The 13,116-nt window shown below is 39.5% G+C and overlaps 1 protein-coding gene across 2 annotated transcripts in view; it reads right to left on the minus strand.

The window, feature by feature from the left end:
- Positions 1–2,796: 2,796 nt before the first annotated feature.
- Positions 2,797–13,116, minus strand: part of CACUL1 (CDK2 associated cullin domain 1) — a 52,226-nt gene continuing 41,906 nt past the window's right edge. For both annotated transcript variants that reach the window (XM_030486581.1, XM_030486582.1), the window contains 4 exons: positions 12,979–13,068; positions 9,936–10,074; positions 6,362–6,405; positions 2,797–5,800 (listed from right to left, as the gene is read on the minus strand). In XM_030486581.1, the coding sequence (XP_030342441.1) occupies positions 5,760–5,800; positions 6,362–6,405; positions 9,936–10,074; positions 12,979–13,068 (314 nt within the window). In that variant the 3' untranslated portion in view covers positions 2,797–5,759. The remainder of the gene's footprint in view (positions 5,801–6,361; positions 6,406–9,935; positions 10,075–12,978; positions 13,069–13,116) is intronic.

Consider the following 13,116-nt stretch of genomic DNA (forward strand, 5'->3'; position numbering starts at 1 on the left):
AAGAAAAGGAACTGAACAGGCCTGTTTTCCTTCTGCTCTTGCACAGGTAGGACAGGTCCTGTCTGGCAAGTTCTGCTTCCAGCTCCTTTGATGAGATGGTTCAAGTACCAGCAGGCTATGGCTGGTAACAGAGACCCAAAAATGGAAATCTTCAAAAGTATATCCATTTAGCGCTGTGTGGTTCTTGCTGCAGAAACATTTTGCTTCACGTGGCCCATACAGGGAATTTAAGTTAGGGAATTTAAGTTAGGCACCTTAACAAATAGGCAATTTTAAGACTTCATATCTTGACCTGTTTCACATGTGAGTTGTGTGTCATTGCTCAGCCATTCCTGCCATGGGAACAGGTTTCTATGAAGATAAGACATGAATTTATAGCCCACCAGCTAACCAACCCTACAGAATCGGCAGTGACTGCTGGGGTGTATGCTCACAGAGAAATTCACTTCAGCATGAACCTAACAAGATGGATCACCTCACCTCTTGGGCAGTACATTCAGACCTCTGCACATCTTGTACTTTGAACAGGGGCTCTTATCCCGACGATGCACCTCATCCACAGGGTAGCATCTACCAGCCATCCTAAAATACTCGTTTATGGATTGTCCTCTGTACAAAGTCATTCAATTTGCTGATAGATGGCAAATGGTGCTCACAAATAAATTACCTGCTGCCCTTTAATAGAAACCGGTGATGATCCAGGTCATCTAAGAAAAAATGTTACGGTTTCTGAAGGAATGATTAGTTGAAAAACAATACTAAAGACACAGTAGGTGTTATTACTAAATCCATTCTCTTGTCATCATTAGGGGAGTCAACTTTCCTGTTCTATGCTAATCAGATCAGTTTGCAGAAGCTCAGAAAGAGGAACATGAACCAGGTGTATCTGGAGCATCCCAGGGACAGAGAGAGACAGCCAGGAGGGATTTCTGAGTACTCATTGCCTGTGAAATTTTGGAATCCCCTTAAACCAGACATTCAAGTTAGGTCAAGATACATGGATTTAATCCTTCCATTCCTTCTGGCAAAGTACAAAGCACTTTGTCAAGGAGCTTTCAACTGAGGCCAAATCAGCAAGTTTGTCTTGCTCTGCTAATGCAGTAACGCTGATGATCTGTGCCTCCTGACACAAGGTAAGGCTTCCCCTCACACGTGATTCTGCTCCCCATTCAATGCCAGTGTATTTCAGTGCTGATAAAGATGAAATTTAGATTCTTGAACCTTGTTTTCTTAACAGGCTCTATGGGTATAAAAACATCTCACCAATTTATCACACCAACTTATGCCATAGTAAGTAATGTCCTCTGGGACAAAATAACTTCCTCTGACCTGTAATTACTAGAATGACACCTGCCAGAGTAAGTCCACTCCTGACTGACGCCTTCTGTGATTACCAGTACCTGCAGTTTGCAAGCTCACTGAAAAAAACATTGCTTACCCTAGATTAAATCCAGAATTAAAGTCTCGCCATGGTGTAAGCATAGTGCACTCATTATGACTGGCTGTCTTGCAACATGTTGTGGAGATCAGCAGGCAAAAATCAGACACATGTGACCCATATTGCTTTTCCTTGGAGGAAAGCTCCCTCTCCTCTACCAGCCATAGAATACTTCCCAAGAAAGCTCCAGAAGGAAAGATCAGACTCTACCTGCAAATTCTCCTCTATCTTACCTAGAAATAAAAGACTGAATAGGACCGAGACCTCAATTTCCTTTCAGAAGTCATAATAGTTATGGACCGAGATCAGACTCTGTGCTGAGGATGTGGATGACACGAGGCACATGTATCTGTTACCACAGACCCCCAGGAGAAAGAAAGATGGCCAGGCTTTGTGTGTGCCCCTATATTTTCCCTGCCCAGTGACAATGTTGGGAGCACAGTTTGCAGCTCAGTATTACACCACGCAAACACCTCCACAATGATGTGGAGATCTTTAATGTGCATTTAAAGGGTTCTAGTGGAGGTGCTCTAAGTGAAGGAAATTCAGAGCAGGAAAGCAAACACCACTGATGCAAGCAAATACTATCATTAAAAAACTTATTTAGAGCATTCAGCTTTGTACGCAAGTTTAAATGAGTTGTCAACAGAAGACATGCTTCAAAAAAGGAATTTTCAACTAGAGTGGCATCAGCACAGAGTCTATCCCCACATCATCACAGTCCCAGCAGACCAGAAAGGGCAGGACATTAACACAAGCAATGATCATTCCTCCCTAGCTGGACCTTTTGGTTGTGGTCAATTGATCCTAAGGGTCTGCAATGTGAGTTCAATTAAGTACCCTCTGGCCACCTGGTGCATGTCAAGGCATCAAAAAAAGTCATCTTTGTTTTCTCTCTGCTAGAGGTGGGTTGAAGACTGCAGTCAAATTCAAGCAGTTGGTTTTTATTCTGTAGATCTACAGAACAGTCCTTTCCCTAGGGTCATAGTGTACATGAAAAGCATTTCCCAGTCACTGAGAACATGGCCTTTGCAGGTTCTTTTCTTTTTTTAAACCTGTAGAAAGTAAACCATCATGTCAGGGAAAAATCAAAAGTGATGGATGTGGCTGATCATATTTCTATCAAACAATAGGAATCAAACACTTTTCCTTCAAAGTATTCATCCATAAACACTTCCTCAACAACTGCACAAAGGGACCAAGGAGATCCAACTGTGGAAGAGTTGAGTACTTATCTAGTTAGGACCCCCCCCCTTCATCATTTGTATCAAAGACCATCTTGACCAAATATTGACAATTGCCTACCATTACAGTAGGATGAATTCAAATATTTTGACTTCTCAAATCAAGAAATGAAATTAATCTAAAAATATTTTAATGTAGCAAGTTTGGCTATAGAACCAGTGCAACATGAAGACGACACCCATTGTATAACCAACTTTACTGCTTAATCTTAACAGAGTAAGCTACAGATGCAATGGATTTACCACAAGTTATTTGGTTAAATACTGCTGTTAGGATCATGCTGTTGGTAATTGTGGTTTTACAGTACCAATGCTCAAGTTGGCTGAGTTAATTTTACTGTAAGTAAAAGTTTACAGAGAAACAAAATGATTTAGTATCGTACGCTGTATTCTGTTCCACGCTCAGTCACAATGAGAACGTCTTCAACAGATAAAACAGTATTTCAGCATTATGTTAATAATGCCAAAACATACAGGATTTTTAATGCCAAATTTACAACATAATACAATGCTTAATAAACAGATTTCTCAGGTATGGTGGCCAAGTGAGAATGCTACACAGGACTGAGGAGTATCCGAGCACTACTCATGGCACACAAAGTGAGCTATGCCAACAGGAATGCTTTACCTTTACTGTTCAAGAAGTGCGTGTCCCAAACATAACACAACGTAAAATGAATGTTGAACCCTTGCCTCAGACATGAAGCAAAAGCACGTTATTTACAAACTTGAACCAGTAAAACCACTTTAAGAACAGAAAAAGACTGTGATCATTTGACAAAGACAACAGAGCTTGATTACTGTATTATATGAGCTAGAATGGTAATGAAGTTGTAAACAAACTTTAACCAAATCAGGTTAATGCATCTATTCTTTACTCAAGAATATCATGATTTCAGTAAACAGTGATTATTTTAAAGCTAAGGAGGCTATCAGAGCTTTTATTTTTGTTTAAAGCCAAAACTGATAGAAAATCTGGAAGCTGGCAAATCATTTTCGTTCCCTAAGAGCCTTTATTAATTTCTCCACTGCGTATTTCAGCAAATTTTCAAAACCCCTGTTTGTATCTAATTCTGCTTCAACTTAAGTAGCTGGTAGGAAGGTTGAAGCACTACCAACACTTGAAAAATCCCTACTGAGTGGTTTGATTTTCCACTACTGAGGATGAAATTAGATTGCTGGCATTGTTCTACATAGAAAACAAAACACCGAACATTCATTTTTAATTTTAAAAGAAAAGCTTCCTCAAAATTAAACAGTCCTTGCAAATACACAAAGAAACATACAGGTAAATCAGATTTGAATCTGTCAACCACAGCAGTGTCCTTCTCATTCTTCCTCCCCGCCACCCTCCACACTAGCGGCATAGCCAAAGTGGCTGGATGTGAACCTGATAGAATTAAATTCATTTACATGAAGCCTGGATACAAACCAAAAACAAAAAGAAACTTTGTCCCTGCCGCACCTATTTTTTGTCTTTTTCCTGCATTTTATAATGAACTCAGGCAAGCAGAGAGGGGGTTGTGTTGGGTGTCTGTGTGTTGTTTTTAAACAGGCGTAAGAGTTGTGCAAGACAAAACTGAACAAAGTTTTGTTTCACTTCAGAAAGATTTTATATTACCAACTCATTTCTCTTCAGAACTAAAGGTATTGAAAATAAATCCATAGTAATAACAAAAAAAAACCAACCCCAAACAACAACAAACCCTGTAGTCAAACTGCTTTTTCAAGTATATGTCTTCCCTCATGAAAGAATTGCATTAGCCATACCACTGATTAAAACCCATATCACAATCATTAGGATACAGACCATTGGTCCAGATCTCCTGGAATTGGGCTCAGCTGGATCTCCAGCAGAGTCTACACAAGGCTGGAAGCAGGAGGCTGCATTACACCACTCCTCAACTCCCTGATTCTGACTACACCCACCATCACACCCCCTTCACATCCCCAAAACAGGAGAAGTGGCATGGGAGCCACAAAGTGATCTTTGACAGGTACCATTGTTTGCAGATCGACCAGATGCACATCTGGTTTGTGCTGACAAAGATGCACATTGCAGATCTACTAGAGTGGAGAATTTTGTCCACAATGTCTCTACATAGCACAGCATAAAACATATCTTGGTATTTCATTCAATCTGGAATTCACATCTCGATCTATTGCAATTATGGAAGCCAATGAAAAGTCAATGAGAGGGGTTCTACAAGAGTTGGTCCCAGCATTAAACACAAATATATATTAAAAATAAAAGGGAACAAACTTTCAAGTCGCTATTAGTGATGGTGACAGGTTCAACTTTTCTCCCTTCCTCATTAAATACACCTCCCATTAATGCAAGAGAAAAGTGCAACTTTGCAGCATGTTTGTTCACATCAAGTTTTGACTCAAGAGCACATTTTGCAGTAACAAAATATGGCCTCTAAAGTTGCAAAGTGCACAAGCTGAAGGCACAGAGTACAAACACACAGGAAAATAGATTTCAAAATACAAAGTAACAAAAAAAAAAAGAAAAGAAAAGAAAAATCTGGAATTTTAAACTCCCTGACAGAAGATACATTTACATGGGACCAACTCTTAAACGGTGACCATTTTTAAACTAACAAACAAATACTGCAAAATAATGAAACTTTATTCTTATTAAGTAAAAGCTCCAGAAAATACCTTGAAGTTTAAAAACTAATACACTGACGTGTTAACTAGTTTTAAGAATGTCCTTAATATTAAGAAAAGAGTGCAAAAAAGATTCTTCCATTCTAATGCTTTTGGAAGCTGCTGATTTCGCTGCCCGTTTCCACTTTGAAAGGATCGTTTTTCAAGGTGCATTCCTCACAGAAAAATCACACAACATGAACTTGTCGATAGGCTAGACCAAGGAAACATGTCTTTCAAAGTCATCCCAATTGTAGCAGCAACTGACATTTTATTATATAAAGAAGAAAGTCCAAAACTCTTCTTTGAGGCATAGTTCGTGTCAGAGCTCGAGTATCAGCAGTTGCCAAAGGAGGCTCCGGATACCACCTGTGCTCCTCCAGTGTCTGTTCTGGCTAGGAATAGAAGCTGATCCAGTATATTCACTATCTGTACCCCCTGGAGCTTGCACAAGTTGATGAGCCATCTGAAATTATATAAACAGTTCAAGAAATTCTCTTGTATTAAAACTTCCACCTTCATGTCCTTTACCCCCCTTCTTCCAACAGCCCAAAACCCAGCACTGACTGTAAAACATCGACAGTGTAAACAGAAGCTGATATAACACATAAACATCCATTCATTCATTTCAGGTTGTAACAGCAGTTCACCATAAAACTGTATGACATTTTATGGTAGGAAATAAAGCAAACGGCTGAAGGCACAGGAGGAAACTTAGTGGAAAGAATGCAATAAAATCAACTGAAGGTAACTACAAATATTAATCCTCAGTCTCCAAGGCTATTTAATGACAATCAGGACCTTGCACTTCAATCCCAACCTGGAATGTACAGGACTTGATTCTCCCCTGGACAAGTATTTAGTCAGCACAAAAGATGGGACTTGCACTACACCCAGATAGCTACATGTGGAGATGCAGCCTCTGACACCTCACCACCCCTGAGAAGCCAGAAGTCCCCCACTACCTGTATGCCCAACCTGTCAGAGACTGCAGCACACTGGAGGGCAGGGTTAGATGTGTACTTACTGTAAGTTAACTCTTCTCCAGCTCTCTTGCGTGACTGGTCACCTCTAGGAAAGAAGGGGAAGAAAGGTATTTTCATGATAACATGAACTAATTGAAGATGTTCCTGCTTGTAGTGGGGGTGGGGGGTTGGATTAGACCTTTAAAGGTTCCTACCAACACAAAGCATTCTATGATTTTTAAAAAGGGAAATCAGTATGAAATACCTCAGCACAACCATCAAGTTTTACAGGCTTCAGAAACAAAATGCAAACATAGCAGCAATAACACATGACGTCAGGATTCTCAATTTACTAGAACACAAGCATAAGCTATATTTTTTGGATTTAATTAGCTCATCCTTCTGTTAAAGTATGTTTGATTCTATAGGATAATTTTGTACAAAATTAAGATGAAGAAAATTGCTCCTATGTAGTGTGCTCTTAAGTCATGCATAAAATTGTTTTCCTTACTTCAAACTCCTCAACTGAACTTTATAGAGCTATGTGAAAAACTCTGCATCTATCACTATAAAAAGGTAAGATGCTCCTGAAAACCCACAGACTCTTAAGATGCTCTGCCCAGTATATAAACTGGGGGGGAGTTACCTGGAAGGCCCAGATCGCTGCTTGGGTCGGGCTGGGTATCGGTCGGCGGGTGGTGAGCAATTGTATCCTCTCCCCTTGTTATTTCCCTTATCATTATTATTGGTGGCAGCAGTAGTGGGTTTGTATTATACCTTAGTTACTGGACTGTTCTTATCTCAACCCGTGGGAGTTACATTCTTCCGATTCTCCTCCCCATCCCTCCGGGAGCGGGGGGAGGAAGAAGGGAGGGGAGTGAGTGAGCGGCTGCGTGGTTCTGAGTTACCGGCTGGGCTTAAACCACGACACCATCTATTTGGAAAACATGGTTTATTTCCTTCTATTCTTATGCACACGAACTCTTAAAAGCTGGAAAATACCTATCACCCTTGTGATGACAGATATGCTATTGATACTGCTAAAGAAGAGAGATTCTAACATGTTTTCATCACAGTGGTTGTAATTTCACATTTACATGCTGGAAGTTGGTAGAAATTGTTGGGTTTTTTCCAATATGAAATGTTCTTTCCTGAAGCCACTCTTAAGGTGATTGACCTGCTGTGCATGCTTTGATTAAGGTCCTTCACAAGAGAAATACTGCCAAGCACCTGGCCTATTCTACAACAATAGTATTTCATAGTGTTTATAACCTATTTCAACTAGAACCTGACATGCCATTAATGTTGCAGAAGAGACCTCACTGTGCTGTGTTCCTCAAGGCTATTCCTTTATAGGGAAATGCAGCAGAGACATCACCATTTTTTGGTGCAATTAGAGAAGAACAGATGATATTTCATACTACTCCAGAAGAGAACAGACTTGGCACACTACTTGCTAAAAGAGAAAACAACCATTTTTATGTATAAATATATTCATCTATATGTGTAGGAATATAACCTCAGAACAATACTGAGTTGTAAATAAATATAACCTGTGTTAGGAAGAAGAAATTATTTCAAGATGTAATATGCAAGGCAAAATATTTCAAATGCCACTGCAAAATGCCATGTAGCAAATACATTACCTGTACTTCAGTTTTCTTTTATCTGTATTCTTCTAATGATGACAGACTCTAACATTTAACATAACCTCCACGTTTATCATACTGCACTGACCCCCTGACAGTACAACCATATAAATATGCTGTGCAAAACACATTCATCAGAGACTAAATGCCATCAATCAGTTACTCCACTGTTTAGTTTGCATTTTTATTTAATAAAATGGAAGTGGTTATGTAGAAACAGCAGTTGCACAAAAGCATGGGCTAGGGTGGGCCAGTTTCCTAAACCTACAAAGCATAACAAAACTCTTCCCACCTTCAACACTCAGAAGATCCCATACTGCAGCAAGCCTAAAGGAAGAGAACTTTCAGAAATTATACTTTGCCAACAATATGTGACACTGAAACCTTAACTAATACTTGGTTTGTCCTTGTATGACTATCCTCAAGCCCTAATCTCTTCTCTGTCCCCACTTACCACACAGGACAGAACTAGCATCCTATGGATTTGCAATAGTTCCAGTGCTAGAATTATTTTTCTGCCTAAACCAGGAGTTTCTAAAGTATATTCAGAGGATCCCCCCAAGTCTCTAACAAGAGAGCACCACAGAGGCATCTAGCCTTTGCAGTGGTCAGTATTCTTCCTACTACCTTTCCTAGCCTTTTGTACAGCATCATCCTCACAGCACCAGCCAAAGAACTTCACAGCCAAGCTGACAAACCTGTCTTATTTTCAGGTACCTAGGGAAAAATGTTTTTGAGATTGACTGGTTTTGTGGATATGGACTGTTACTACTTGAAACTTCACTTTTAATTCTCTATGAAGTGTGAAACTGGTGAAATGCAGTTGTAAGCAGAACATTATATGCCACCTACAGAATTAGTAATATTGAAAGTTAGACAAAACTAAAATGTTCCTTTTTTTGTTCTGTTCTGTGCATTGCATTCTTTTGTCAGCATTATAGGCCAACTCTGTTTCCAAGTCTCAAACTTCTACGTCTTGTGCCAAATGCACTGCTTTTCTCAGCCCAAGCTCTTGTTGGCTTTGTTTTCAGTGTCTTAACTCATGTGTACCTGCCAAAAAATCTTTTCCTCCACAGAAAGCCTTACAAGGAGTGAGCCTACAGTATCATTTGCATTTGGGTCAGCAGTAGAGTTTTGAAGCTCAATAATTTATCAGGCTTTTAAGAGGGAGATTACCTTTGAGGAAAACTACACGAGAGTATGAAATCCAGGAATACATCTAATACTAAATATACCCACATCCAGTGGGTGTTCAAGCTACAGGACCAGATTCTCAGCGTTGCACAGGTAACAGGAAAGATGAAATATTCTCTTCACGCAGAAATGATCCTCTTGGGAACAGAGCACGATGGTTTCCCCAGCCTGATCTCAGATTGCCAGACTATTGTGAAAGTGGTACACTGCTCTGTGCTTCTGCCTAGGCAGTTAAATAGAAGAGCACAAAGCAACAGGCACTGCCCAGAGTGAACAATACAGGTTAAGAACATTTTCTGCTGTCTCTTTTGCTGCTTGTTCTTTCCCCCCCCAATTCAATACTTACAAGAGAAATGACTATTTAAAATAAACGCTTTAACTATATAAATAGCTCTGTAAGTGGAATAAGGAGAAAGTCATCAACTGACATTTTCAGAAGCATCAAGAAAAGAAGTCAGTTTACAGAAAATAAACAGCTAAAATAAAGGCTGAACAAGAGCACGATCACGCATTAGAAACAATCAAAACACAGGGAATTGTGTTTTCAATTTGTGAACTATAAGCAATCTGTTTCGTGAAAATATTTCAAGACTTCTAATCATCTACTTTTTGGTAACAGCTGCAGGATTGGCAGTGCTCAAAAAGTGTGGAAAACAAGGCTGCATTTCAGATACTGAGTTGTGAAGGTTATTTATTAACTCTTTAATCATTTCTTCAATATTTTTAAGTGTATCTATTTTTACCATTTCAGCACAGTCCAGCACAATTACTACTGCAAACTAATAATTATTACCTAGTAAAACCATTCTGCATAAGCTCTCTCTGAAGTTTCTGGTCTTGAGCAGCATATTCCTGAAGTTCAGACTCCACAGCAGGTGGCAGAATATTTGGGATGAATTTAGAAAATAAAGCTGGTGCCATCTGTACCCATTCTGTAAGAAGAGAGGAAGCAACAAAACATGTGGAAGAGATCTTTTGTGAAAATTTTACTCTTGGACAAATGTAACTTTGCTCTATTTTAAACACGATTTAGTATCTTGGATTTAAACAAAGAAATAAAACCCACCCAAAAAACTCCAAACCATCCCCAAACTCCACAGAAACCGAGCCTTAAAGCAGAACAAACAATCAGACTTAAAATCAGATGTTTACATGTAGATACAGGAATTACTATGTGTCACCAACCTCATCATCAAATTGAAATTCAGTTCTTGATGCATTTCACAGGTCCTGCTGAGTCTCTGCACTCACCTTGATACAAGTTTGATTATCAGCTCACCTTGATAATCAGCTCACCTTGATAATCAGCTCACCTTGATAATCAGCTCACTTGTAACACTTTAGTCTGGGAAGTGTATTCACAAAGCTTACACCTGTCTTCCCTGAGCCTTACTTCTAGAAATCACACTAACATCACCATATAACCCTGCTTCTCCATCCCCCATTTCAAATGAATTAATGCAATTCTCTGCCCGATCTTCCAAGGCTTAGATGAACACTTTTCTAATGTTCATTATGTAATTTTAACCTCTACTAGTTCAGCTTCAGGATAGAAATGTGATTTAATTTCACTACACTGAACATTGCCTTACAAGAGCAAGATAGTTTACCTTAAAGTTGCTTCAAGGCTGATTATATGAAACACAGAATGAGTCAAGGATAAAAATTAGGTTTCTAGCAACTGTTCTGAGAAAAATGAATACTTCTTGAGTATTTCTGCAGCCAGGCTTCCCAGAGATTACAGCCGTTACCTTAAACTCCATCTTTACTTGGAAAAAAGGAATGCTTTTGAATACATTCACTAAGGCACATGACAAGTTTTTACCCAATTCCCACATGTTTACTTTGTCAATGCCAAGCTTCAGTCTTCATTCTAACTGGCAAACTCACTAAATAATCATTATTAGTGTACAGGAGGTTTAAACAAAAACCAATGCACTAAACCCCCTCATCAGAATCGTTTAGGTTGGAAAAGACCTTTAAGATCACCAAGTCCAACCATTAATCCAGAACTGCCAAGTCCACCACTAAACCATGTCCTTAAGTGCCACGTCTACACATCTTTTAAACACCTCCAGAGATGGTGACTCAACCACTTCCCCAGGCAGCCTGTTCCAATGCTCGACACCCCTTTCGGCAAAGAAATTTTTCCTAATACCCAATCATTGGGTTCAGCCACCCAGAGTTTTACCCAGCAAAAACTACACCCATCCAAACCATGAGCAGCCAGTTTCTCCAGGAGAATGCTGTGGGAAACAGTGTCAAAGGCTTTACTGAAGTCTAGGTAGACAACATCCACAGCCTTTCCCCCATCCAGTAAGCGGGTCACCTTGTCACAGAAGGAGATCAGGTTAGTCAAGCAGGACCCGCCTTTCATAAACTCATGCTGACTGGGCCTGATTGCTGGTTGTCCTGTATATGCTGTGTGATGGTACTTGAGATCATCTGCTCCATGACCTTCCCCAGCACACAGGTCAGGCGGTTAGGCCTGTACCTCCCCAGATAAAAAAACAAAAGCAAAACCAAACCAACAAACCCCCCAAATTCTACAGACATGAAACAGCATTCTTCAGCTTATGAAATACAGGAAAAAGGTATCATGTAGAATGTGTTACCTACTAAAGACCTACTGCTACTGAATAATACAGCCAAGCTAATAAACTGACTTGGAATTCACAACATGAAATACTGTGGTAGGATATTTTATGCCACTGCTAGATCATTATAGGTGAGGTGAAAAGAGTATTTCAGACTAAATCCAAGTGGGCCAACTAGCAGCCTAAGCATGCCCAGACTCCAGTGTTTTCTATTGCAGCCACCACGTGCTGGAGCTAGAATTAGAAGATAGTCTTTTCTGGCAACATTTGAAATCTAACAGCTGTCAAGTACTTTCTGCCTGAAGAGAAAATCAGAGAAGAGAAAGCCCATCACCAGCCACATCAGCATTACTTCTCCTTTTGCTTTCTGCACTGCCTGAGCAGACACTTCCCAGTGCTGCTCTACTCCCACAGCAAATCCCACTAGCCATGTTTTCTGCTGTACTTCTCCAATTATCTGCTCACCAGACCAACAATACATCCAATGGAGCAAGTCCCACAGAATAAGTAGAAAACCACGGCCTCAGAGAAACTGTTGCTCTGATTGTTTCAGAATTCATCCTCGAAAACCAGCACCACTAAAGAACAACTTTTTACATTGAGAAGTCTACCCTGTGCTCTTCTGGTTGGAATGAGGCTGAGAAGTTTGAGAAGCAAGTAATTAGAGCAAATATATATCTGTTTAAATAATAGCTTAAAAGTCAATAACTTGAGTCTTCCTACCAGCTGTGGAAAGCAGGTATCACAAACTGTAGGAAAAATTTTTATATTCAAATATATTACAGACATGAGACAACTATTCAAAACCTGAGTAGGCCCATGGTACCAACTCAAACCAATATCTGTTATGTTATGAAGTAGATAACACAACAGTGATCATCTGAAATGGAAAACTGGGAAATCACAGGTCCATCACCTACAATATTAAGGGCAGTATAAGAAAACCACACTGAGCTGCTTTCAAAAGGATTATACTTTTATACTTATGCATACACCCCTCCTTTATTTGGTACCAAACAGTTCAAAAAATGAAATCAGTATTCTCTTAAAAATGATGGTACAATATTAATTTTGCTGTAAAAACAATCCTTGCTTACTGAAAGTGCTTTATCCATGCAGTTTGTAAATGAAGGGTCCACCCCATTCATACAAGCACTAGAGCTTTTCGTAAAGCTTTCCCGTCCTCATTTCTCTATCGACCAAAAGTACAACAGACTTGTGGAAGCATTTCTTTTTTACCTGGTCGTAGTGTATACAGGCCTTTCACAATATTTGCCATGGTTGAAGGAGTTATTTGAAACGGCGTTGACTGAGCTTCCAAAAGTAAAGCTGAAATAAAATTAAGAGAATTAGCAGTTATTCTAATCAAGAAATAGA

This window comes from Strigops habroptila, chromosome 5 (genome assembly GCF_004027225.2).
Source record: "Strigops habroptila isolate Jane chromosome 5, bStrHab1.2.pri, whole genome shotgun sequence".
NCBI classification, from domain to species: Eukaryota; Metazoa; Chordata; class Aves; order Psittaciformes; family Psittacidae; genus Strigops; species Strigops habroptila.